Source organism: Cyprinus carpio, chromosome B23, assembly GCF_018340385.1.
Source record: "Cyprinus carpio isolate SPL01 chromosome B23, ASM1834038v1, whole genome shotgun sequence".
NCBI lineage: Eukaryota > Metazoa > Chordata > Actinopteri > Cypriniformes > Cyprinidae > Cyprinus > Cyprinus carpio.
The window spans coordinates 5,741,031-5,766,599 of record NC_056619.1 but is presented as its reverse complement, the minus strand read 5'-3'; the positions used below and the strand labels follow the sequence as shown (position 1 = coordinate 5,766,599).

The 25,569-nt window shown below is 39.3% G+C and overlaps 1 protein-coding gene across 1 annotated transcript in view; it reads right to left on the bottom strand.

The window, feature by feature from the left end:
- Positions 1–17,170, bottom strand: part of LOC109063282 (cadherin-like protein 26) — a 49,781-nt gene extending 32,611 nt beyond the window's left edge. The window contains exons 1-3 of the mRNA XM_042751355.1: positions 17,090–17,170; positions 15,915–16,252; positions 8,602–8,696 (exon numbers count right to left, since the gene is read on the bottom strand). Coding sequence (XP_042607289.1) covers positions 8,602–8,696; positions 15,915–16,252; positions 17,090–17,170 — 514 coding nt within the window. The remainder of the gene's footprint in view (positions 1–8,601; positions 8,697–15,914; positions 16,253–17,089) is intronic.
- Between the last annotated feature and the right edge of the window lie 8,399 nt (positions 17,171–25,569).

Here is a 25,569-nt window from a genome sequence, read left to right as displayed (position 1 = left end):
AGCTTTTTGGACTGCAGAATCGGATTTCTCTGTGTTCTGTTTCCTTTGGAAGTAAGTATTCTGCTTTGTCCTTGCCAGCCGGTGAAACATTTGTGGCAAAGATACTACCTTTGAAACCACTCTTCTTCAAATTCTTCCCCTCTGACAAACTGGACTTTCCCTTTCTCTCTATTGTAACATCCTGGATATCTCCAAAGAGCGGGTCATTCAAAACTTGAGCATTTAAGTCAATAAAGTTGACCAAATCTTCATATGTGGCTCTTGTTCCATTTCGTTGCTGGATATCAAAGTCTGTGTTTCTCCAACATTTTCTAAATCTGAAAGGGAGTTTTGAAATGACTGTTCTTATGTATGTTGGATTGTTCATCTCATCCATGAATTCAACATCACCCATGGTATTTCTACATCCAATAAGGAATAAGGCATAAGTCTTCATTCCCTTACTGTCCTCTGCTCTGATTTGTAGCCATTTTAGAGCTTTCTCGAGGTAAGCTGTAGCTATCTTCATAATGCTGCTAAAGGAGATGTTTAGCTTCTTTATATCCCTTGGCAGGACTCATATGTTCACAGCTGCGAACAAGAGCTTGTGGTTCACCATTTGTGAACCGTTCAAGATAGTATAACCTGTCTTGTGGATTATTAGTCTTGTTCTCAGTCGCATGCTCGAATGCCCTTATGAAAGACATTTAGGCAAGAGGAACTCCAGAGAATATTGGTACATCTCTTTGAGGTAACTGGGATAAGCTCTGCTGCTTTACCAACAATTCAGAAAAATCAATTTATCTCATCATCACTTTGAACAAATATAACCACAAACATCACATCACCATTTAACTATTTAATATTTCTTTTGTTGAGATGGCCTCTGAATAGAGCTGCAATCCTGGGTGCTTGCCATAGGCTCAGACTTTCTACACGGTTTAAATACTAGCTGAACTTGACATTCCTTTCAGCTTTTGAATGAATCACCAGATTGTGACTCAGTCTGTGACCTGTAATAATCATTCATGCCATCTTGACCTTCTTCATACTATTTTTAACACTTTGAGCTCAGCATTTGATGCAGCAGTTTCTGTATCCAGTTCAAGCTGTTCTCTTTTGGCCTTCAATCTCAACTCTTCAGCCTCTAATTCCCCTCTGAAGTCGATAGCAGATACCCGGGCTAAAAGTGCTGCACGCTTAGCCTCTGCCTTGACACGAGCAGAACTGGTTGAAGATGCCACAGAACTACTTGTCACAGATCCACTTTTTCCTTCTATCATGAGGAGCCCATCACTTCTGACACACTATCACTTGGTTTAACACCATCATCATCTTCATCTTGAGGTTCAGACTCATTTCCTTTATTTGTGGTTGAAATCAGGTTTTTTTTCACATCAAATGTAAACTGCTGAAAATGTTCAATCTTGGGTTGAAACCAGTTAATCTGATCTTTTTCCACCATCTTCATCAGACAACATGAGTAACATTTCAGCGTTCAACTCTTCAAACTGACATAAGATCTGGCAAAAGACATTCAGTTCCTTTTCAACAGTTTTCTCTGTCTTGCATTAATCTGTCAATTTCCTTCGGTTTGCTCTTTAACTGTGCCAGTTTCCCGTCTTTCATTTCTTAGTGAAAGGGGGAAGTCGTGGCCCAATGGTTAGAGAGTTTGACTCCTAACCCTAAGGTTGTTGGTTCGAGTGTCGGGCCGGCAATACCACGACTGATGTGCCCTTGAAGCAAGGCACCGAACCCCCAACTGCTCCCCGAGCGCAGCATAAATGGCTGGCCACTTCTCCGGGTGTGTGGTTCACAGTGTGTGTGTTCACTGCTTTGTGTGTGCACTTTGGATGGGTTAAATGCAGAGCACGAAATTCTGAGTATGGGTCACCATACTTGGATGTATGTCACTTTCACTACTTCCCCCTTTCACTGTCACTAAGTCATTTTCTCTTCAGCTGCCTTTGCAGTAGCCATTGCCATTAGAGTAACCCTCTTGTGGCCATTACCCGATGTATTCGCATGCATGGAATCATCCGCCATTCTACTTAATTAGAAAGCCGATTTTTATGCAATTGTGACACCCTGAAGTATGTACACATTTTAGTTATCGTGATTTTTGGGAAGAAAAAGTTTTTTTTTCACACACTGATTTTCAGCTTACATATATTCTATATGTTAAATGTAGAAGGGAAGCTGAAACTGTCATGTGTAAAGTACTGTCTTGCTGAATGAGATCGGGACTCTTATTTTGAAAAATGAGGACTCGTATAGAGGAGCGTTGCGCCAGCGCCTTCACAATTGCTGGGGATTATGTGCGACACAGACACGTTTGCTCCTGTCTCCTCAATTTTTCCTGTGTTTACAGGTATGACTTTCACAATAACAAAATAACATCCACACGAGTTATTTAATTCCTATGTGTATGTCCATGTTGCGAATATATTGTTTATAAGTGTTACGGTTTTTGAAGATATTGAATATGCGTAGATCATCCGCCATTTTGTGAATGCTGTGAAATGGATTCATGTGATGTTCGTGAAAAGCATTTAATTTGATCATACAGGCTCCAGTTACCAGGTTATGATATTCATTATTTTTTATTCATGTTATATTTGTGTTTGTGTTAATCAGGAGTTCATGTGTGACATAAATATCAACAAACCACTCCACAAAACACTTCAAAAAAAAAACACACCAAAAAAAAATAAAATAAAACAATACTACCTCCCAACAAAAAAGAAAAAAAAATTTAATTTAACATAACATCATAGCACATCTATTCATAAGATCAGTGACTAGAACGTTAATGGTGTGTGGTATATATATATCACTCACTTACTCATTACATACACATTCATTCATGTTTACTTAATTCACACAAAACACATACACTTTTACTATTATAATTAAAATAAAAAAATCAAAAAGGAAATAAGCTCAAATGTATGTTTTTTTTGTTTTTGTTGTGGGAAAAATAGGAAAAATGGAAAGATAAACTGAGCATTGTTTTGATGAGAAAAAGAATGACATTTGTGCATTAATGAGAATAGAAAGAATTATACTTTATTGAATAACAATGTAAAAAAATACATTTAATAAACAATTGCTGGGGATTATGTGCGACACAGACACGTTTGCTCCTGTCTCCTCAATTTTTCCTGTGTTTACAGGGACTTTCTAATCTGCCAACACGGCCTTCTGTACGGGGCGTGTAACATAATCATCTTAGTTAAATTAAGCTGCTGCAATCATTTGTAGTCTTCTAAATATTCAAAAACTCCACTTGTGAAAAGACTTAAATCAAAGTACCTTTAGTCCTTTTATACCGTCCTTCTAATGTTCGCTGAGGTTCATGAAATGTCCTTCAATGAATCCAAGCAGCGTTTGTCGTGAGAGCCCTCAGCTTTCTTCATGAGCAGTTTTTTGACTTTACTGGATGTAGTAGCAATATTTTTTTCTTCTTGTTCTCTTGGGCAAAGAATTGACTTGGGTTTTTCATTCAAATTTCAATCGTTTACTGGATGTTCTTGCTCAATAAACAGAAACAAAATAAACACTGGTCAAAAAACAGTGTAGCTCCATCTTTCTTTCTTTCTTACAAAAAGCTTAAAGATATATACAAATGTTAAAAATCCAACACATTAAAATTATACCTACTCATGCACTTCTAACTTTAATGTTAGAGTCTGTTTCATAAAGAGACTTTACATATTAACTGATGGTTGTCACTTTAAGATAATCTTTATAAAATACTTTTATTTTTAAAGCTGTCTGAAAAATTTCACCAGAAGACGAGCCCCTTAAATGTGCTTTTTTTTTTTGATGTTCAAGCCTTTATTTTGGGTAAATTTCACTACTTACTGCAAAATTAAGAGATTAATGTTTAGACTTTTGCATGTTATAACCTGGAACTTGTATGTGGGATATAATTACAGTTAGATCCAAAAGATAGTTTTAGCAACATAGCGCTGATGCTACAGAACACAGTTAGTTGACTAGCAATGGCGGCATTTCACAAAACCATAGAGTATGGCAGTGGCATAAATTATGAAGCACTGAGAAAAAAATAAATAATTATTTATTTTGTAATGATCTGTTTTGTCTGTCATTACAACGGCTGCATCTGAGGCAGCAAGTGCATCACATTATAGGTACGCTTTCATCAACTTACAGGTTATAACATTTTATTGTTGCTATAGGGCGCTTAGTTTTTTCTTCTTTTACACACTTGGCCAAAATCTCATGATATAGATGATGAAGCACTATACGCAGAGGATATTTAAAAACGTAGCCTACAAAATAGCCTATATTGGTTACAGCTAGACTGCAAAATATTCCGATCTTTAAACAAACACACACACACACACACACACACACACACACACACACAAACACTGCAAATGTACATGATCTGAGACTTTACAGACAGTTTTTTAGTAAACAAAATGCTGTATTTATTCAAACATCAGTTATTATTATTTATCCTTGCATTGCGAACAAGCCGAGATCTGTCTTCAAGCTGTGCGCTTCACGGCGCTTCGTTCTGAATGGAGGCTGTGATGAAGTTACGAGGTTCCCCTGACAGTTTGACAAGCTCTTTTGAACGCTTTTCATAGTTGAATATTTGTAAAACCCTCAAACAGACATAAGGAAGACCAATAACATTGATTTAAAACAATAATAACAAAATACAATAGAGAGTTTGGATTTTCCACGGCACACCTGACTGTGCAAGGGTATGGCGACTGCCATACTCTGTCATACGGAAACGCCGCCCCTGCTGACTAGCTGTATAAGATTGTGCACTACGCTAATATATTACTTCACAGGCATTACTGGCTTTTATTTTTAAATCCATAATATTATAAATTGACAGTTTATTGCTGGTCTGTGGATTTACACTGCTGTAAATTTGAAAGTTTTCATATTATTGTAAAAAGAGCTTAACTACTATGAAAATCACACAGCTTCAGTATAAGAAATAAGAAAAAAGCATATTTTCATAGATATTGTCAATACTAGTTTTTCATATAAAATTACGCATTAACGTAATACATGACCTAGTCAAAATTTTTGTCCTTTAAATTTCATATAATATTTATTATTAAAAAATTGTTGCTCCTCCAATTAAGCTCAGGGTGCTCTCTTTAAGCTCTTCAACATTGCACATCTACTGTATATAAAAAAAAAATAAAGAGACTTTACATATTAACTGATGGTTGTCACTTTAAGATAATCTTTATAAAATGATTAATAACTTCTTTTACTGTTGCTAGGAGATGCGTGACAAATGAAAACAATATAATCATATCCAAAAACAAAAAAAAAAATCAATAAAACAACTCATAACAAAAAATAAAATAAGTAATCATAGTCATAACCTAAAAATCAAAGTCTGTGACCATCATGCACTATGCAATTTTCTATGGAATCTATCAACTCAAGACTGGCAGATTATATCTTGTGCACTAAAAAGGTCTTTATGTAGATTTTGGTGAGCTTATAGGTATGTTACCTCTCTAGAAGATGCAGCATTCTAATGTACAGTGACAAAATTGCAAGATTTACAAGTCATAGTTGCAGCCACAAAAAAATACGATTAAAACTAGGGTATTTTTCTGTTAATCTATTAGTCTGCATTTACATTGCTTTATGCATGTATATTTTGACAAACTATATTTTTCTCCGGTCCATTGCTATGGTTATCACGTCAGTCATTGTAATTTTGAAAATCTTAAATTTATGTGTGGATGTCATAGCAGGCAGTATGAAAAAAAAACAAAAAAAAGCTTTGGGCAGGCAGTATGAAAAAAAAACAAAAAAAAGCTTTTATTCAAATTCGTAATGAAGAGAGGTAAGTGAATTCTGACTAACTTGAAACAAATCACTAAGTGAATTCTGACTAACTTGAATGCAATTGCCAATAACAGGTATTCAAGAAATCAGTAGATGTCTGTGGTTGGCTACACTGCACAATGCTACAAAAACACATTGTAATTACAGACCTTTGACACTTTTCAGAGCGCAAATATATAGTAAATATACAGAGCAGAAGCTGCTAAACCTGTTTCACCAAAATATTATTATTACAGTTTCATCTGAGGGTGCTCTAGCTTTTGTTTGATGGTGTTTTTCACTGTGTGAGAAAATAGATGTGTGGCATGAGATAAGAACTGAATGCGTGAGAGTTGGCAGCCTGACAGATTGCACTGCATTTATTACTTGCACAGATGTGTATGTTAAGCTAATTTGGATCAGTCTTGTCTCTCTTATCTGATTAACTGTAATGGAGCAAATGTTGTAATGTTAACTTTGGTATAATTTGTTCAGGAAGCTTAAACCCGATGGTAAACAACTTATCTCAAAAAGGCTACGATGCACAGTGCATAAGAAATGCCATGCTATCGTGTTCTCACATTCAAGGCAACAGTTCAAAATCTAATCACAGAATCTTATCACAGAAAAGGGGGAGTTTTACTGTAAACAGTGCAAACAGAAAGGGAAATATATTTTATATTATTATCATCTCTGATATGTCTATTTAATGTGTATGTTTTCATTTGGAAGACATTTTTGCTCACCTGTAATACACCTCTAGTACGTTTCCTGTCAGAAGTTAAATAGACATTTACAAAATGTGTTTTTAAGATATTTGTGATTTACAACGTATATAAAACTGACTATTTAAAGAAGTTTATCAGTTTGTACACAGCAGATACTTTCCAGATGAAGCGCTCTTTAACAGACATCTTGGTAGTATGTGTGCGATCTGGGTAGTCTTTAGTCCACAAAAAGACAAATGTATTAATGAAAAATGTCTATACACAATGTTCCACATATGAAATCATTATGCACATTAACAACGATATGAGTAAAATTTATTTATATAGCACAGAATATATAGCTCTGTGCATGAACTGTGTTCCCATTGACATGGTCATTACACAGTGTTCATTGCTCCTTACTCCCTGAGCAGGGGTAATCTGTTGAAGTTTACCTCACTTCGGAACATTCATTAATGGATTTGCGCTGCGCAACGTCTTCACACACGGACAAGTGTGACATCATATACCTCTGTAAATAAATACAATTTAAATTCATGTCTCGCACACTTCAATGCACTTTTAATGGAAAATAAGCGTTCGCTTCGAACTGGAATCATGGCGGAATATCCTGTGATGTCCACATCGCAGGACACTTACGTTCGAATAGAACAAATGTCTGAAAGCCATGAGAAACATACAAAACGTGCAGAGCAGGGGGCGCGCAAGGACTGGAATTGAGAACCGCTACTCTACACTGCTCAAAACTCACATTTGAATCATCAGTGGGAAATCCTTTACATATGTCTGATATATGTCATATATCAGAACAGCTGGCATTTTAGTCTACTCTCCCAGGATCAGGAAAAAGTCCTCCATAAAATGCGCTGCACACATCTGAATATTTTGGTTGAACTGTTCTGGAACAGTGTTGTAAATACAACTTAACCACCGATTTTTTATTTGGGTGGCATTATGCAAATCTTTCCACATCGTGACATAGATATGCGTGTTAGAATGAGCCATTTCAGGGGGGCGTGGACAAGTCTTAACTTTTATAAAGAATATCTCTTTGGGTTTGAGACTTTAGTCTTTGCCACTCTATCTAGCAGCAAGGTGCAATGTTCATTAAATGACTGTACAGTAGCGTCAATTTAACAGCTGGGATTTTTCAAGTCTTAAGAGAAGCCACTCTATCTAGCAGCAAGGTGCAATGTTCATTAAATGACTGTACAGTAGCGTCAATGTCATTTTAAATGAGAACCAAAATTCAATCAAAATGGTAGAGGATCCTTGTTACAAGCAGCTGGTTAAATTCTGCAATTTGCAATCCACATCAAAAAAATAGAGGATCCTTGTTACAAGCAATTTGCATTCTGCAATTTGCAATGCATTTCTGATCACTAACAAATATATCTTCATTAAAAATAGTGCCAAAGTTTAGACCGTGAGAGAAAACTAGATCAAGTGCATGTCCCTTATTATGCATAGCAATAAAGTTAAAAGATTCCATAATCATTAAAAATTCAGAAGCAGTGTTGCAAGCATCATCATCCACATTAAAAATGCCAAATAAATTCACTCAAATAAGAGGCGGCTGGCCATGCGGCCAGTAAGCTAAAATGCAAAAAGAAGTGGCTGGCCCAGGTGGCCAGTAAGCTAAAATGCAATAAAATGAGTTTAAACTACCAACTTTAGTCATCTGGAGTTCAAATGAAGAGTACGTACCAGCACTCATCGACTGGCAGTGTGCAACCTCCTTTAAAACAGTAAGTATAACTGTATGCTTTAGCAAGAAAAACTTTTAATGTGCGATCCACGATCCAACAAACCATACAATTATACACTTCTCATGCAGTGTGCAACCTCCTTTAAAGTTATTTATCTGTATCTTGCAAGTTGCAACCAATATTCAACATTAAAATATTACCAATGTGAAGTGCCACACATCATAATATACTGTATATTTCTTTCTCAAGAGGTGAAATAAAATTTTGGGTGAACTACTAATTTTAATTTAACAGTTTCATAAATGAAATAGAGAAGTAGTGAAGTGCAAACTATAATGGATTACCTTGATCATGTGACTCGTCCACAGTCACTTCATAGACTGACTTTTGAAATTTTGGTGCATCATTTACGTCCAATATTTTGATCACAACCCCAAGTCTTGTATGAGTCCAGTGAATATCAAAAAAGAACACATCAAATTCCAACAGCAAATTAGAACAAAAAATAACAATATAAAGAAAAGGACACTCATTCATAATACCAAAATAAAACTAAAATATTACAGCTGAATAAACAATGCTGAGAATATTCTTTGGATCTTCATCCACACCCTGACCATTCATAGTCCACCTTTCCGTGTACATAAATAACACCTGATTGATCAATGCTGAGAATATTCTTTGGATCTTCATCCACACCCTGACCATGTAGTAAATAATTTACTAAATAAGAACTTTCGATTACAACCTGAAACACAAACAACATAAATTCTGAAATCCAGCACTTTAACAGAGGGAAAACTCCATATAAATAAAACTGAATTGAATTAGCTTTAGCTGAGAGTGGTAACTATTATACTGCTCACCTTGCCTATTGAGTATGGAAATGGACCAGGGTGTTCTTCCTCAATACTAAACGAATCCAATACACACACACTCCACACACACATACTCCAAAAAGAAAACACTATAAGTTATGTTGACTTTAAACTCTTAAAGGAGCTGTATGTAAGAAATCTATTTCAATTAATCATAAAATGAATGTCCAAAAGCAGGCTTCATTTTATTCATCCAAAAAAAAAAAAAATCCTATTTTTTTCCCCTTTTGTTTTGGGTCAAAATATGACTTTTCTATGCTGTTTATTGAACTACATTTTCAGAGCCATCTTAATTCCATGTATTATCACAGTAAGATAATTAACTGCATAGAAGTTACATCAAATAAAAGTTTACATTTGTTTTTATCACCATGACGTTACATAAAGGGTTCTTTTTCGTAATGTCAGGGTGAAAGTCCCTTCATTTACTCTGGCAGGAATATTATTTATGATTTAACTGTAATTGACTTTGTTTTTTCATGAGGTAATGTGAAACAATTAACTATTAATTATATCTAATTTAATTCTGATTTTGGAATAATAGTACAGATGTTATAGTCTACATTGGCAAACCTCAAGTTTAGGACTAGTGCCAAATGAATATATAGGTGTTTTTTATGTCAATAGTATGTGTGTATGATGTGTATTTCTGGCCAGAATTCACAGTTGTAAATCAAGCTTTACTGTGAGGTTTATGTTGCTGTGAATGCTTGAAGACATTTACGTTTGCAAACCACATCACAAATTCCTTTAGTGTATTGAAAACTATATATAATTGGTAACAATTCAGAATAATGTCCCATTGAAAACTATATATAATTGGTAACAATTCAGAATAATGTCCCATTAGATAATGTATTAACTAACAATGATCAATTCATTTGTTACAGTATTTACCTTTGTTACATAAATCCAATTCAGCAGAACTAATTCAAGCATTCTGTCCCTTTACAGTTCTGATATATGGCAATCAGTTATATCATTTAATCATTCAGTGAAAAGCAAACATTCTGTAGCCCATTGTTCATAAAGCTGGCTACTGTTTGACAGACTTAATTCCTGCAACATAAACGCCTGTTGTCTAGAAATATGAGAAGAGAAACATGAGGCTCTAGTGTATCACATCACACAGAGCTTTAACTCACCAGCAGCAGGAGAAAGCTGACAGGAAGGGTCCTCATGCTGAAGCAGATCGTCACTGAGACTGAGCTTTCCTCTGTGTCTTACAGTAATCCAGGCTGCTCATATGACACTTGAGAGAGAGGGTCAAATGATTCAAATCATAAACTGCTAAAACTGTTACAATAGTACAATAGAAACATTTAGAAATATATAATAATATTATATTTTCATATTCACTTTTTTCATTTTAATTTATTTTAAAATGTTAGTACTTGTGTTAACTATAGTTGCTGCAGTTTATAGTTGTAATTTTCTTTTTGTAAGCATTTTTCTAGATGTTATCCATGATTTATTTCCCAATGACATGCAAGAAAACAAACAAATGAAGGATTTCAAAAAAAAAAAAAAAAAAAAAAAAAAAAAAAAAAAAAAAAGGTATTCACTTCCTTCCTGTCACATGAGGACTGTCAAGTTTCTACCCCTACTTCCAGGAAGCATGGGGAAGGCAAACCCTCTATGTTACTAATAAGTATTTTTTGTTGTCATATATATATCTACATAGTCATGAAGGTCTCTAGAATCATCCAAACAAAACAAATCTTACAGGAGATCTATAGTTTTTTTGTATACTTAGTCAAAAGTCCAATATGCACTATTAAGTTAATACAAAACACAAATTCAGAATTGTCACGACACGCACACAAACCGGTAGATCCAATTGCAGTATGTTTTATTAGGATAATCCAAATCTCATGGTCAGCCAGGCAAAGGTCACAATCCAGGTAAGCAGTCCAGAAACAAGAAACATAACCAACATCCGAGAACCACGACAAACCAGGGTGACATTCAACAAGGACTCCGTGACAATGACAGAACAAGCGGGGTATATATACACAGGGAAATGACAACGCTAACGGGGAATTGGCTGAGTGCAATGATTGATAACCACGGACAGCTGAGTGCAATGAGCAGTGAAGAAACAGACAAGACTATGGGAAATGCAGTTCTAAAGTGGGGGGTGACGATAAGGGGAAGTGAGACCTCTAGTGGCCACCCAGGGAGACACAGAACAGACACCGTGACACTACCCCCCCTCTAAGGAGCAGGCTACCAGATGCTCCTCAGAACAAAATAACCACAAAACAAAGAGACCAGGAGGGAGGTGGACTGGGGGCAGAAAGGGGGAGGGATGGCGGGCCAGGCCCGTGTAGGGGAACTGGGACCGGCAGTGATGGCTCCCCTGGTAGCCCAGGTGGCTCGGTCAGATCAGGGGGCCATGGTGGACCCGAAAGTTCAGGGGACCACGAGGGACCAGGCAGTTCAGGTGGCCACGGTGGACCCGAAAGTTCAGGGGACCACGAGGGGCCAGGCAGTTCAGGTGGCCACGGTGGATCAGTCCATTCTCGTTGTGCAGACGGCCAGGGAGGAATTCGCCATTTTGAGTGGCCTGAACGGAACCTGCCAATCGGGGAGCCAGTAAGGAGCAGGCTGTGGCGATGGCCAGGTCACGGCATCGGGGAACGGCATCGGGAACGGCATCAGACAAGGGCACCGCCTCGGGGAACGGCCTTGGACAGGGTATCGCCTCCGGAACCATCTCGGGTCCCGCATCGGCCTCCGGAACGGCATCGGGCACCGCCTCGGGAATGGCCTCAGGAACGGCATCGGACAAGGACACCGCCTCGGGAACGACCTCGGCATCGGGCACCGCCTCGGGAACGGTCCCAGGAACGGCCTCAGGAATGGCATTGGACACAAGGACCCCGCCTCGGGAACGACCTCGGCATCGGGCACCGCCTCGGGAATGGCCTCAGGAACGGCATCGGACATTGCATCGGGAACCGCCTCGGCCAGCGCATCGGGCACCGCCTCGGCATCGGACATAGCATCGGCATTGGGCACCGCCTCGGCATCGGGCACCGCATCGGGAACCGCCTCGGCATCGGGAACCGCCTCGGGCACCGCCTCGGCCTCGGGCACCGCCTCGGCCTCGGGCACCCGCCTCGGCATCGGACATTGCATCGGGAACCGCCTCGGCATCGGGCAACCGCCTCGGCAACGGGCACCGCCTCGGCAACGGGCACCGCCTCGGCATCGGACACTGCATCGGGAACCACTCGGCCGATGCGGGGCACCGCCTCGGCATCGGGCACCGCCTCGGCATCGGACATTGCCTCGGGAACCGCCTCGGCATCGGGGACCGCCTCGGCATCGGGCATTGCATCGGGGAACCGCCTCGGCATCGGGCACCGCCTCGGGCACCGCCTCGGCATCGGACATTGCATCGAGAACCGCCTCGGCCACCGCATCGGGAACCGCTTCTGTCTCGGCCACCTTCTCTGCCTCGGGCATTGCCTCAGGAACGCCTCGGGCTCGGCATCGGGCACCGCCTCGGGAACGGCCTCGGCATCGGGCACCGCCTCGGGAACCTTGAACACCTCCACCAGGACGACCGCGGCCTGCTCGGGAACGTCCTCCTGGACGGCAGCGGCCTGCTCGGGAACGTCCTCCTGGACGGCCGCGGCCTGCTCGGGAACGTCCTCCTGGACGGCAGCGGCCTGCTCGGGGAACGTCCTCGGGCTTTGAGGAACGGCTGACGCCTGTCTCCTCCTCCTGCGGCCTCTATGATGACGTGCCGGTGGCTCCTTGACGGAAGACTCAGGCGTTGAGTCAACCATCTTGTCTGCCAACACAGGTGTAGATTCGACCCTCCTGTGCAGTGGTGCTTGGCTGGTGGTCATCTCGTGCTGTGGTGCTGGGCTGGCGGCCATCTTGTGCTGTGGCGCTGGGCTGGCGGCCATCTTGTGCTGTGGTGCTGAACTGGCGGCCATCTTGAGCTGTGGCGCCGGGCTGGCGGCCATCTTGTGCTGTGGCGCTGGGTTGGCGGCCATCTTGTGCTGTGGCGCTGGGCTGGCGGCCCTCTTCTCTGGAGACACAGGTGTGGTCGAAGTATCCCATTGAGCACGATGGCACAGGTAATGGGTAAATCCCCAAAAGTCTAGGATCTCCAGCCCCTTCATCTCCCATTGAAGTAAAGGGTCATCCAGACAGTTGTTAAAAAAGTCCTTCAGTGCTGCATCATTATAACCCATCCCGACCGCCATGGTCCAAAACACATTGCGCCAGGCCACCCACCTCACTCCCCCTTTGACGAAGGGTGGTTTAAGTTCCGGAATCTCCCCCTCCGTTCCTCCATGGTGGCTGGGGAACCGATTCGAAATCCCACACCGCTGGATCTAGGCAGGACGGAGTCCTTCTGTCACGACACGCACACAAACAGGTAGATCCAATTGCAGTATGTTTTATTAGGATAATCCAAATCTCATGGTCAGCCAGGCAAAGGTCACAAATCCAGGTAAGCAGTCCAGAAACAAGAAACATAACCAAACATCCGAGAACACGACAAACCAGGGTGACATTCAACAAGGACTCCGTGACAATGACAGAACAACCGGGGTATGTATACACAGGGAAATGACAATGCTAACGGGGAATTGGCTGAGTGCAATGATTGATAACCACGGACAGCTGAGTGCAATGAGCAGTGAAGAAACAGACAAGACTATGGGAAATGCAGTTCTAAAGTGGGGTGACGATAAGGGGAAGTGAGACCTCGGTGAGTAAAACAATTGTCATTTTGGGGTTGAACTTTCCCTTTATGGGGTATACTGTGTTAATAGGTTCATAAATCAAGGTTGTTGGTCTTGTTTAGTGCTTTTTGCTTTCATAATATCCCACCTAAAACATAACTTAAACCTTTAACTGACCTCCCCTTCTGTACAGTAGACCTTAATTTGATAGGGAATAAATCTGTCAAAAGGAGGAGAAGAGAGAGCAATCTTTCCACAGGGGGATTTCCAGTTTTCAAGTGACAGCAGCAGTTTACAAACTTCAGTCAGTCACACAAAAGGAAGAATGGAAAGATAAAGAGCTAATGCATGGGATTAATTGATGTAGATTATCTTTTTGTCCCTTTTATTACATTACGTCTTGTAAGAGGCAAAATACTGAGGCCCCTATATCCAGTTTGGATGCGTTTCATTCTTATTGGTCAAGGACCCTAATTCATTTTATGACTAGTAGCTTATGATTCCATCATAATGTTGAAATTCAGACATGTAAAGAGTTTACATTTACATTATTATATGAAATCACCTACTACAGCCATTGAACACTATGGTCCTAAAAAATGTAATTTTCTTTCAGGTATACCCTAAGAATGAAAATACCTGCATGCTCAATAATAAGTATATAAAAAACAAAAATCATGGGTGTAGCCTACACATGATAATTATTTAAATAATCATATATTTTAAAAAGAATATCATTAATTTCATGAATATGAAGGACTTTTGTCAAGGTTAATCCATTTGACCTAATCAATATGTGCCTATTCATAAAATATGTGATATTTTACATATTTACATCACATGCACATGCAGTTTAGCATGCAAATATGTTTATTTAAATTTATAAAATTACGTGTACTTTCACTGCAGTACTCCTTTTAGGCTACTTATACTAAAACTGCTTACGTAAGGGAAAGTTCACCCAAAAATTGAAATTGTGTCATCATTGTGTCATCTTCAAGTTGCAAACCTATGAGATTCTTTCTTCTGTTGAGCACAAAAGAAGATATTTTGCAGAATGTTGATTTAAACAGTTAAATGCATAATTTTCATTCAGGTATACCTTTTGTATTTTATAAATGTTATATTTTCTTCATTCGTTTTATTTTTATTTATTTATTTTCATTAAATTTTTTGATACACAATGACCTGTTGGGGCAACTTAATGGCTGCACTTTGTTCTACACTATGTTCCACCACTTTAAGACAAATGGATTTGTTGTGTTTCATATTCAAGAGATTATAAGCTAGATGCAGCCTTTTTGGGGTTTGCATCGAATGTTCTTCAATTTTAGTGCATAATAAATTTGTTTATTGATCTGTTGAAAGCAGTTATTTTGAGTTAGATGCCAAATGCTCTCCTCCTATTCAAATATCACATTAAAGGGGTGAATACAACATATTTGCCCACCAACAACTATAGTTGCCGCACATTCAAATATGATTTTCAAGAGAAAAAAAAAAGAAAAAAAAAAAACCTGGGGAAAATAAATGCAGAACATGTGTCATAGGACACTATTAACATGATAGTTTGTAATTCAGGAATTATACCAAAATTCTTAATTAATATTCGAAGTCACGCTGTCAATGCGTAATACTGTTTAAGATTAATAGCCTAAATGTTTAACATCATTACATTTCTTTAAGGCAGCTTCTGCACTTTCAATTATTTAAATACTGCTCTTATGACCGTAAGTTTCACTTACCGGATACAGGAAGTATGATAAAGGTCTATAGGAACAGTAGCCAGGTGGTAGAGACAGGAGTAACATACACACAAAAGTGCAGCCAGGACGATTGCCCAAGGTGGAGTCGATGAAGGTAGGAGCCATTGTGGAGGAAATGGCTGATGAGACCTCAGAGTGACCCAGGAGAAAGCCACGAGGAAAGTAACCTACAGCAGAACTGAGGGAGGGAGAAGCCATGGTGCAGCACTGATGGGGATGCTAGGCGAAACCAAGGAGATGACTGACTGAGGTGGAGCATTTAAAAATTGAGACCCAGGTAGATCTGAAAAGTCCAAGTGACAAAGAAGGTCCTGGAGGCTGAGGTGAAGCAGTGATGACAAGCAGCCAAGGTGGAGCCAGGGGGTCAGAGGACTGAGGCAGAGCCAGAGAGAACAAGGACAGGGGTGAAGCAAGAGGTAAGGAGGAGCCCACTGGAGCCAGAGGGGTGGAAGGAAAAGTAACAGACCAGTACCCGCAAGCCCGCGGTGCAGGCAGAGTGACAACTGACCAAGGCGGAGATGGAGGGATGAGGATGCCCATGGACAGCTCATGATGGAGCCGAGGGAACGAGGAGCCAAGGCAGAGCTGAATGGTTGATAGGCAGAGGTGGAGTGATGGGTTTGGAGGATCATGGCATAGCTAACGGGTCAAATTTATATCACTTTTTTATTTGACCCTCTAACTCTAGCACTCTGTAGTCTAATTATATTCTTTACATATATAAAAATCATTGTCCTTTTTAGATTTGCTCTTTAATCACTTACTAACTGCTTGTTTTCTTCCAAAAAAAGACTCTCACTAGCATTTCTATATTTTTTTGTATTCTAATTTTCTTTTTATTTATTATACAATTAACAAAAGCAAAAAAGGCCTCTAACACTAGCTTGCTCTATTCTTTTTCTATTCTGTTTTCTTTTTATTTATTATATATAATAATAAAAAAAAAACCTTGCTATGTGTACTGCGTTAGGCTGAGACTTGTTATAGCACTTGCATATCATTGCTCTTTTGTTGATTTTGATTGCTTCCATTGTCCTCATTTTTAAGTCGCTTTGGATGAAAGTGTCTGCTAAATGACTAAATGTAAACTTTCCAGGGCGAAGCTGCTGACTGGAAGCCCCAAAGTGAATCAGGGCTGCATGGAAGTGCTGATGGTGAAGGTGAGGGGCTGAATGCAGAGCAGAGGGAATGACTGGCTTCAGAAGAGCATGCAGGTGATGAAGGCTTATGAGGAAGTTGGCTTACTGATGATCAGGGCTTGTGATGACAAAAACACACTGTGATGGACAAGATGAAGAACATTCAGTGCTGGAAGTGACTGGTGATGACAAAGACTCTGAGCTGAGTGAGATCATTTGTGAAAAAGATACTGAGCTGGATAGGATCAGTGATGATAAAGACAATGCATTAACCATTCCTCTGTATGCAGCTCCACAGATATTCCCCAGACAAAGATGTTATGGCCAGTTCACATACCTGGTCAGCCGGAATTTTAGGCTTCTCCTCCAGGACGGACTCAGTTGCTGGCTTTGGCTCCGTTGCTGGCTTTGGCTCCATTGCGGGCAATTGCTCAGGCATGTAGTCTGTGGCAGACTTAAGCTCCATTCCATTTAAAAATGCACTATCACTGTGTACTCATCCCAACTAAACTGGTGGCACAGTTCCAAGAAATCATCTACAAAATCCTCCAGCGGCTGGCCGACCTTGATGTAATGCTAGGGGTAGCTCCTCTTCCAAACTGTCCAAATTACACATTTTGAGAGTTCATTATTCTGTAGCATTCAGGTCCAAAGATGTTGAAATAATCTGAAAACTGAGCAAATACAACATGGTTTACTAAAGAAAACAAAAGAAGGAAATACAAATAGCAAGCCAAGCTATGAAACAGTGCACAGTATACAAACAGTACCAGACACTGAGCACTGAACAAAGAGCAACATACATAGTCATGGTGATGAACAAAATACAGATACAGACAGGAAAGTGATAAAAAAACAACTAAAAGTATGTAGTGGTGAAAGCAGCCAAGGCAACAGGCTCCAAATGCCATTTTGTCAAAGTCTTTTGACCGATAGCGACAGTCATCAACTAGCGTGCAGCTTTATAACTTGGCAGACTAAGCAACACTCATTCCTGTGTTCTCAGGGAACAGAGGATACGTTAGTAACCTCACGCTAGAAGGACACTGTAAGCACACTGAGTAGTAAGCCAGAGCTATAGCATCTACTATCCAGTGGGAGTCTCTGCTTCACAACTGGCAGCCCTTTAGAGTGGCTTCTGAAGCATACAATGATCTGCTCTGATTGCCAGAAATGGCTAGAGTGCTCTGGACTGGGCAGAGTAAATTAGGACCCTGCTCATCCTCTGGGTTAGGAAGAGCTAGAAAGGGTAATGACTTACGCTCTGAACGGAGTGGAGAGCAGCTTAGGTACACAGCTGTGTCTTGGTATCAGGACAACTCTACTCTACTCTCAACTCTACACTGACTGACAGTCCTTACTGATCGCCCACTTGCTTAACCGATGCTAAAGCCATAAGGACTTAAAGGTCTTAAAGGTAACATATTATGAATATCTGACTTTTTTCTGTCTAAATGCTAAAATCAGGTCCCTGGTGCATCTTCCAACCCAGAAAACATGAAAAAAGGACAACCTTGTAACTCTGTTTTGTTAAACCTTTTTTTTTGTAAGCATGTGAAAAAACGAGCACATCAGTTTTCACTCCCCCTGTGACGTGGTAATGGGATCTTATTACAATATTTACCCTAATCTGCACATTTCCACCCACGGCGTTATTTTGTTTGTGCAAGCGATAACAGTGTACCAGTTCTAATACCATTGCAAAAGCAAAGCATGCTAACTGTTCTGTCTTTGAATGCACTGATGAGCACAGATCACTATTTAGAGTCCCAGCATCAGAGGAGATACGAGAGCAGTGGATTTATTGATTTATCGATTTTGACACTGATAATGTTTTTCATGTTTAATACTGTAAAGCTGCTTGCTTTAAAGCAGTCTTTTTGTGATTTTACTGGAGTGCCAGTTGCAGAGCTTGTGCAGACATCCACATTGCTATGCCTGTTTTCTCATCGCTGTCATGTTTGATGTGGGTTGAGCATGTGCAGCATTAGGATATTTGCATACATCATACCACTATTTGGGTACTCAGGTATTTCAAACTTCTTTTTACCCCTGGGCGAAGATCAAAAAAGCATGAAAGCATTTTTTGTTTTGTAGTTTTGTAAAGCTTGCCCACGCTCTGCTGATTTGGCTCCATTTGCACTTCCCATAACCATCTTCTATTTACATGCACAGCATGAAAAACGTGGTGCTCAGCTTCCATTCCACTGCTCGTGGTTCACCTTTTTCAGTGCAAAAATGCTTCTGTGTGAATGGCAAAAAATGTGTTCTGTGCTGTCATCAGTCCACGTGTGAGATAGTTAAGTTCAACGAGCTTAAGTTAGATTGTTTAAATCAGAATAATAAATACAATCAAGCAATAAACTACACAACACTATTTTTATTCCATACCTGGCATGTTTCAACTAAAAGATAAATGTCAGTTGATCACATTCAAATTACACTGTAAACACATTCGAATTACACTGCTCTCCCCTCTCTGCAGGACATCTACCTCAAATGCTGCAAAAGCAGAGCTGTTAAAATCATCAAGGACTCCAACCACCCTAGTAATAGTCTTTTCACTTTGCTGCCATCTGGTAAGCGCTTCCGTAGCCTGATGACAAAAACTGAGAGACTTAGGAGGAGTTTCTTCCTCCAGGCCATCAGGCTCCTAAACTCAAAACCAGCCTCTTAACATCTACATGTCTCCACTTAATAATCACTTAATCAGTAAGATATTTATCATTCTCTACCTCATATTGACATACTGATAGTGTCACAACCTGTTTGCACATTCTTGAATCTTGAAACCAGCAATCAGGTGTTTTGTTGAGTCTTAGCAGTAAACAACTAATTTCTTATTTTCATTTCCTGTTAGAGAGGCATCCTGCTTTAACATTAGCCACTCCCATGGGCGTATATTTCATCGAACAGTTGAGGTGGGGACAATAAACATAAAATTTCTCAAGAGCAATTTTTGAAGGGGACACAAATAATACTGCCAAAAATTGTACAATGGGGACTCTTTGTACTTGGTATTTTGGTGCACTGAAAAATTATCTAATGTCAATCTTCTTTTCTCTGTCATTTTATCAAACACTTAACATCATATTGAGCAAAACTCGGCACAGTAGTATATCTACAATATTGGCCTGATATCAGTTCACACAATGGCTTATCACCGTGTTCAGTAGCGTTTACCCACCACACAAAGACAAACAAGCTGCCGAGCAAGCTAACATTGTAATTACTAAAATAGTGCACTCATGGAAAATTACATTGGTTATCATAATTTTTTTGTCATGACTGAACATTATCTGTATTAAAGAGAAAAGAATAACTGCATCCGATGTTTAAAGTAAATAAAATAGCCATGACAGCCTACTGGAGTTTCACATCTACTGAAGAACATGGTTATATACAATATATATATACACTGTATACACACACACACACACACACACACACACACACACACACACACACACACACACACACACACACACACACACACACACACACACACACACACACACACACTCACTGGCCACTTTATTAGGTACACCTTGCTAGTACCGGGTTGGACCCCCTTTTGCCTCAGAACTGCCTTAATTCTTTGAGGCATAGATTCAACAAGGTGTTGGAAACATTCCTCAGAGATTTTGGTCCATATTGACATGATAGTTGCTGCGGATTTGTCGGCTGCACATCCATGATGCGAATCTCCTGTTCCACCACATCCTAAAAACATCCAAAAGCTGCTCTATTGGATTGAGATCTGGTGACTGTGGAGGCCATTTGAGTAAATTTGAATTCATTGTCATGTTTAAGAAACCAGTCTGAGATGATTTGAGCATTGTGACATGGTGCATTATCCTGCTGGAAGTAGCCATCAGAAGATGGGTACACTAGTCATAAAAGGATGGATTATGGTCAGTAACAATACTCAGGCAGACTGTGGCATTTAAAACAATGCTCAATTGGTACTAAGGGGCCCAAAGTGTGCCAAGAAAATATCCCCCACACCATTACACCACCACCACCAGCCTAAACCTTTGAGACAAGGCAGGATGGATCCATGCTTTCATGTTCTTTACGCCAAATTCTGGCCCTACCATCTGAATGTCGCAGCAGAAACCAAGACTCATCAGACCAGGCAACATTTTTCCAATCTTCTATTTTCCGATTTTGGTGAGCCTGTACGAATTGTAGCCTCCGTTTCCTGTTCTTAGCTGACAGGAGCGGCACCCATTGTGGTCTTCTGCTGCTGTAGCCCATCTGCTTCAGGGTTCAACATGCTGTGTGTTCAGAGATGGTATTCTGCATACCTTGGTTATAATGAGTGGTTATTTGAGTTACTGTTGCCTTTCTATCATCTCTAACCAGTCTGCCCATTCTCCTCTGACCTCTGACATCAACAAGTCATTTTTATCACACAACTGCCGCTCACTGGATATTTTCTCTTTTTCGGACCATTCTCTGTAAACCCTAGAGACGGTTGTGTGTGAAAATCCCAGTAGATCAGCAGTTTTTGAAATACTCATACCAGCCCGTCTGGCACCAACAATCATTCTACGTTCAAAGTCACTTAAATCCCCTTTCTTCCCAATTCTGATGCTCGGTTTGAACTTCAGCAAGTCGTCTTCACCACATTTAGATGCCTAAATGCATTGAGTTGCTGCCACGTGATTGGTTGATTAGCTATACCAAGCAATTGAATAGGTGTACCTAATAAAGTGGCCGGTGAGTGTATATATAGGGGACAACCCTCATATGTCCGCCTATGGCCACTCCAATTTCTTATCTCAGAAATTTTGAATACATTGACAAGCATCACCTGTTCAACACAAGAGGGCAGTGTCACCTGATTTTTAACGGTCAATGACTTCCTTATATCATGTTCACCTATTTGCAGTGTATAATACAGTTGTTTAACCAAGTGTTGATTTTAAATAGCATGCATGTTATATACAAGTACATGTTGATAACAATTAACAGCCAACAATAAATTACAACAATGTAGTGGAGAGAACTGAGATTTGTGGGTCAAAGAGCCAGGCAGGAGGAGAAGAAGAGAGTAGCTGAATTGGTAAAGTGCTTGATAGGGACTCGCAACAGAGGCAGGCAACCTATCCTAATGTGTGCGTGCGCTCTGAGTGTAGAATACGTAAACAATTTTAAGCAATTTTTAAGCAGTAAATCATGTGACTGGAGTAATGATGCTAAAATTCAGCTTTGAAATCACAGGAATAAATTACATTTTTAAATATATTCAAATAGAAAACAGTTATTTTAAATAGTAAAAATATTTCACAATATTACTGCTTTTGCTGTATTTTGGATCAAATAAATGCAGGATGCAGGCTTGGTGAGCAGAAGAGAATTCTTAAAAAAACATTAAAAATCTTACTGTTCAAAAAGTTTTGACTGGTATAGTGGCATATATATATATATATATATATATATGTGTGTGTGTGTGTGTGTGTGTGTGTGTGTGTGTGTGTGTGTGTGTTTGTGTTTGTGTGTTTGTGTGTGTGTGTGTCCCAGTCCAGCCCTGAATAACACATAAAGTTTTCTGTTATGGATAAGGTTAGGCTGTGGGTTAGGGTTAAGTTACCTGATTTTTAACAGTCAATGACTTCCTCATATCATGTACACCTATTTGCAGTGTAAAATACTGTTGTTTTAACCAAGTGTTGATTTTAAATAGCATGCATGTTATATACAAATACATGTTGATAACAATCATGAAAAATTAATTGTCATTCAACAGCCAACAATAAATTACAACAATGTAGTGGAGAGAACTGAGCTGCAACACACACACACGCACGCACACGCACGCACGCACGCACGCACACACACACACACACACACACACACACACACACACACACACACACACACACACACACACACACACACACACACACTAAAAACACAAACTTAACCCTAACCCACAGCCTAACCTTATCCATAACAGAAAATTTTATGTGGTATTCAGGGCTGGACTGGGACACACACACACACACACACACACACACACACACACACACACACACACACATATATATATATATATATATATATATATATATATATATATATGTCTTCTTACCAGTCAAAAGTTTTTGAACAGTAAGATTTTTAATGTTTTTTTTTTTAAGAATTCTCTTCTGTTCACCAAGCCTGCATCCTGCATTTATTTGATCCAAAATACAGGAAAAGCAGTAATATTGTGAAATATTTGTATTATTTAAAATAACAGTTTTCTATTTGAATATATTTTAAAATGTAATTTATTCCTGCGATTTCAAAGCTGAATTTTTAGCATCATTACTCCAGTCACATGATTTACTGCTCAAAAGTTGCGCGCACACATTAGGATAGGTTGCCTGCCTCCGTTGCGAGTCCCTATCAAGCACTTTACCAATTCAGCTACTCTCTTCTTCTTCTTCTCCTGCCTGGATCTTTGACCCACATCTGTCACCGCAGAGCAAGCCAGTTCTTGATGAAGTTGCTGTGAAAATGTGAGAAAAGCAGACGAGGAAGAAGTTGGGGTGAAGCAATCTTTATATAGGTGGAGCAAAATACTTTGTCACTCTGTCTATAGCGCATTGTTATTTGATTGTTTAAACTGTCAATACAGGAGACAAAACAATTGGCCACTGGCTGCTCACTGTCCCTACTTGATGGTCCTCGGCAAAAAAAAAAAATGCCGGTATGCCGTTTACCAATCCAGTCCTGGCGTTATTACAACAACAATACTTATAATACTAATAACAATAATATAATACAGTACAGATATTCCCCAATGGCTCAACTCTCTCTTTTTTTTTCATTTTAGTTTTAAATTATATTCCATTTTATAAAGTACTGCAGGTGATTTATTTTAATTCTAATTTATTCTAAAGTTGCACTTTAAGCAAGTAGAAGAAGAGATTGAGACAAACTAATATAATTGAGAATATTAGTTTGTCTCAATCTCTTCTTCTACTTGCTTAAAGTGCAACTTAAGTGCAAGTGACACACATTGCCCCTGTAACACATTCACACATTGTTCTGTTTGCTCATAAGCTGATGTAAAACAAACAGTACTACACAGGCTCAGTTTTTGCCTCTTTCATGCTGTCATTATTTTCCCAAAATATTACAACATACCTCAATGGCATTAGAATGTAGCAATGGAACATATCTCAACATCAGTTCTTCAAAATGGTTTTAATATTATCTTACAATGACTCATGATGTAGAAGACAGACCTTGTGTAACCTTCTGTGAAGATATGAGGGATCTGAAACTCCCATTGATGGATAAGCAAGATAACAATTATCAGTATAACAGTGGAAATGAGACTGAAACATGTCATGAACTATTAGTCTTCATGTAAGTCCTCATTTAAATCTAAACTCATGTAAAATCTAACTGAGCTTTATTACAGTTTTTCTCGATTGCTAAAACACAATTCATGAAACAATTCACAATTTTCTCACAACTATAAACACAATCTCAAAACTATGCACCAACTTGTGCAAAACTTCCAGGTCAAAATCAAATAGTTTAGTCAAAAACAAAGTTCTCTTTCGTCAGACTCAAACTTTGGCCACAGATGATACACAAACTTGTCAAATACACACACTATTTCACTGCCTAGAGAACACTAGTGAGATGAGTTTCAAACACTGTTACATAAACCTCCTTTAAACAGGAATCCTTTTGCTAGGCAATGACTCTTACAGTATACGGCATAAATAGAGGGATGCAGATACAGTAAAATTCAGCAATAAAGTTAACTGTCATTACACTACTGTAAAGAGATCTTACAGTAAATTAAAAGTACTACACTAGCTTAAACCAATTTGTCGAATAAAGCACTCTTTCTGCTATTCCTTAAACACTTTCAGGAAGTTAGGCTCTATTTGCAAATCTCATGCACTCTTTTTGCAAAACTCTAAACACATTCTCATTCACTTAAACACTTAGCACACTGTGATGCATTTGTGCTGCAAAATGAGAAACATAAGCGGCAAAAGTTAAACACAACTAAAGCACAGTTGCTATCGTTTGCACACAATGATTCAAAATTGTTCACACTTGTTTTTAATGATGTGATCAAACCAACTGTACAAAATATGAGCCAGTTCAAAGTGCATAAGTGACACAGGTGACTGAATGATGATACGAACAATAGATGGAAACAATCTGAGAAGGAGAGGAGGAAGAGTACATGCAAGAAGTGGAGGATGAGGAGAGAAAGAGTAAGGTTATCAAGGCTAGATCTTGGATTTTGAGTGCAAGTGAAATGGTTTTGCAATGATTGTTTGATTTTGACGGAAGAGTCAGAGGTTTCGTGAATTTAGTTTGCATATTTAGATTTGTTTTTAAGGTTTTGTGAAAACAAGTGATGGTTTCAAGAAATGTGTTTTAGCAATTCAGAAAAACAGTAAGCACGCTTAAACTTTGAACTGCTTATTGGACAAGATGTTTGCGATAAATAAGAAAGAAAATGTCTGTTGCAAGGACTTTAAGATCCGTGTTCAGTGTACATATAACCTGTTTATAGCTTGTATTGTTTTCTGTGACGAGTTAGACTCGTGCATGTATGAGCAGGTTAGCAGCAGGGGCAGCTTGTGTTCTGTAATAAACATGTGGTTCTGAGTTATATCTCTCCGTGCACGTAATCTATTGGATACACTGCACTAGAAGAAACACCATAATTCAGCATCTTCTTCCAAACTGCAGTACAGTATTGGTAGTTATCCTTATTTGATAAAGCAGTTTCTTAGTCTGACAAAAGACTTCTCTACCTCCCCTACACAGTTGTCTCTCAGTTCT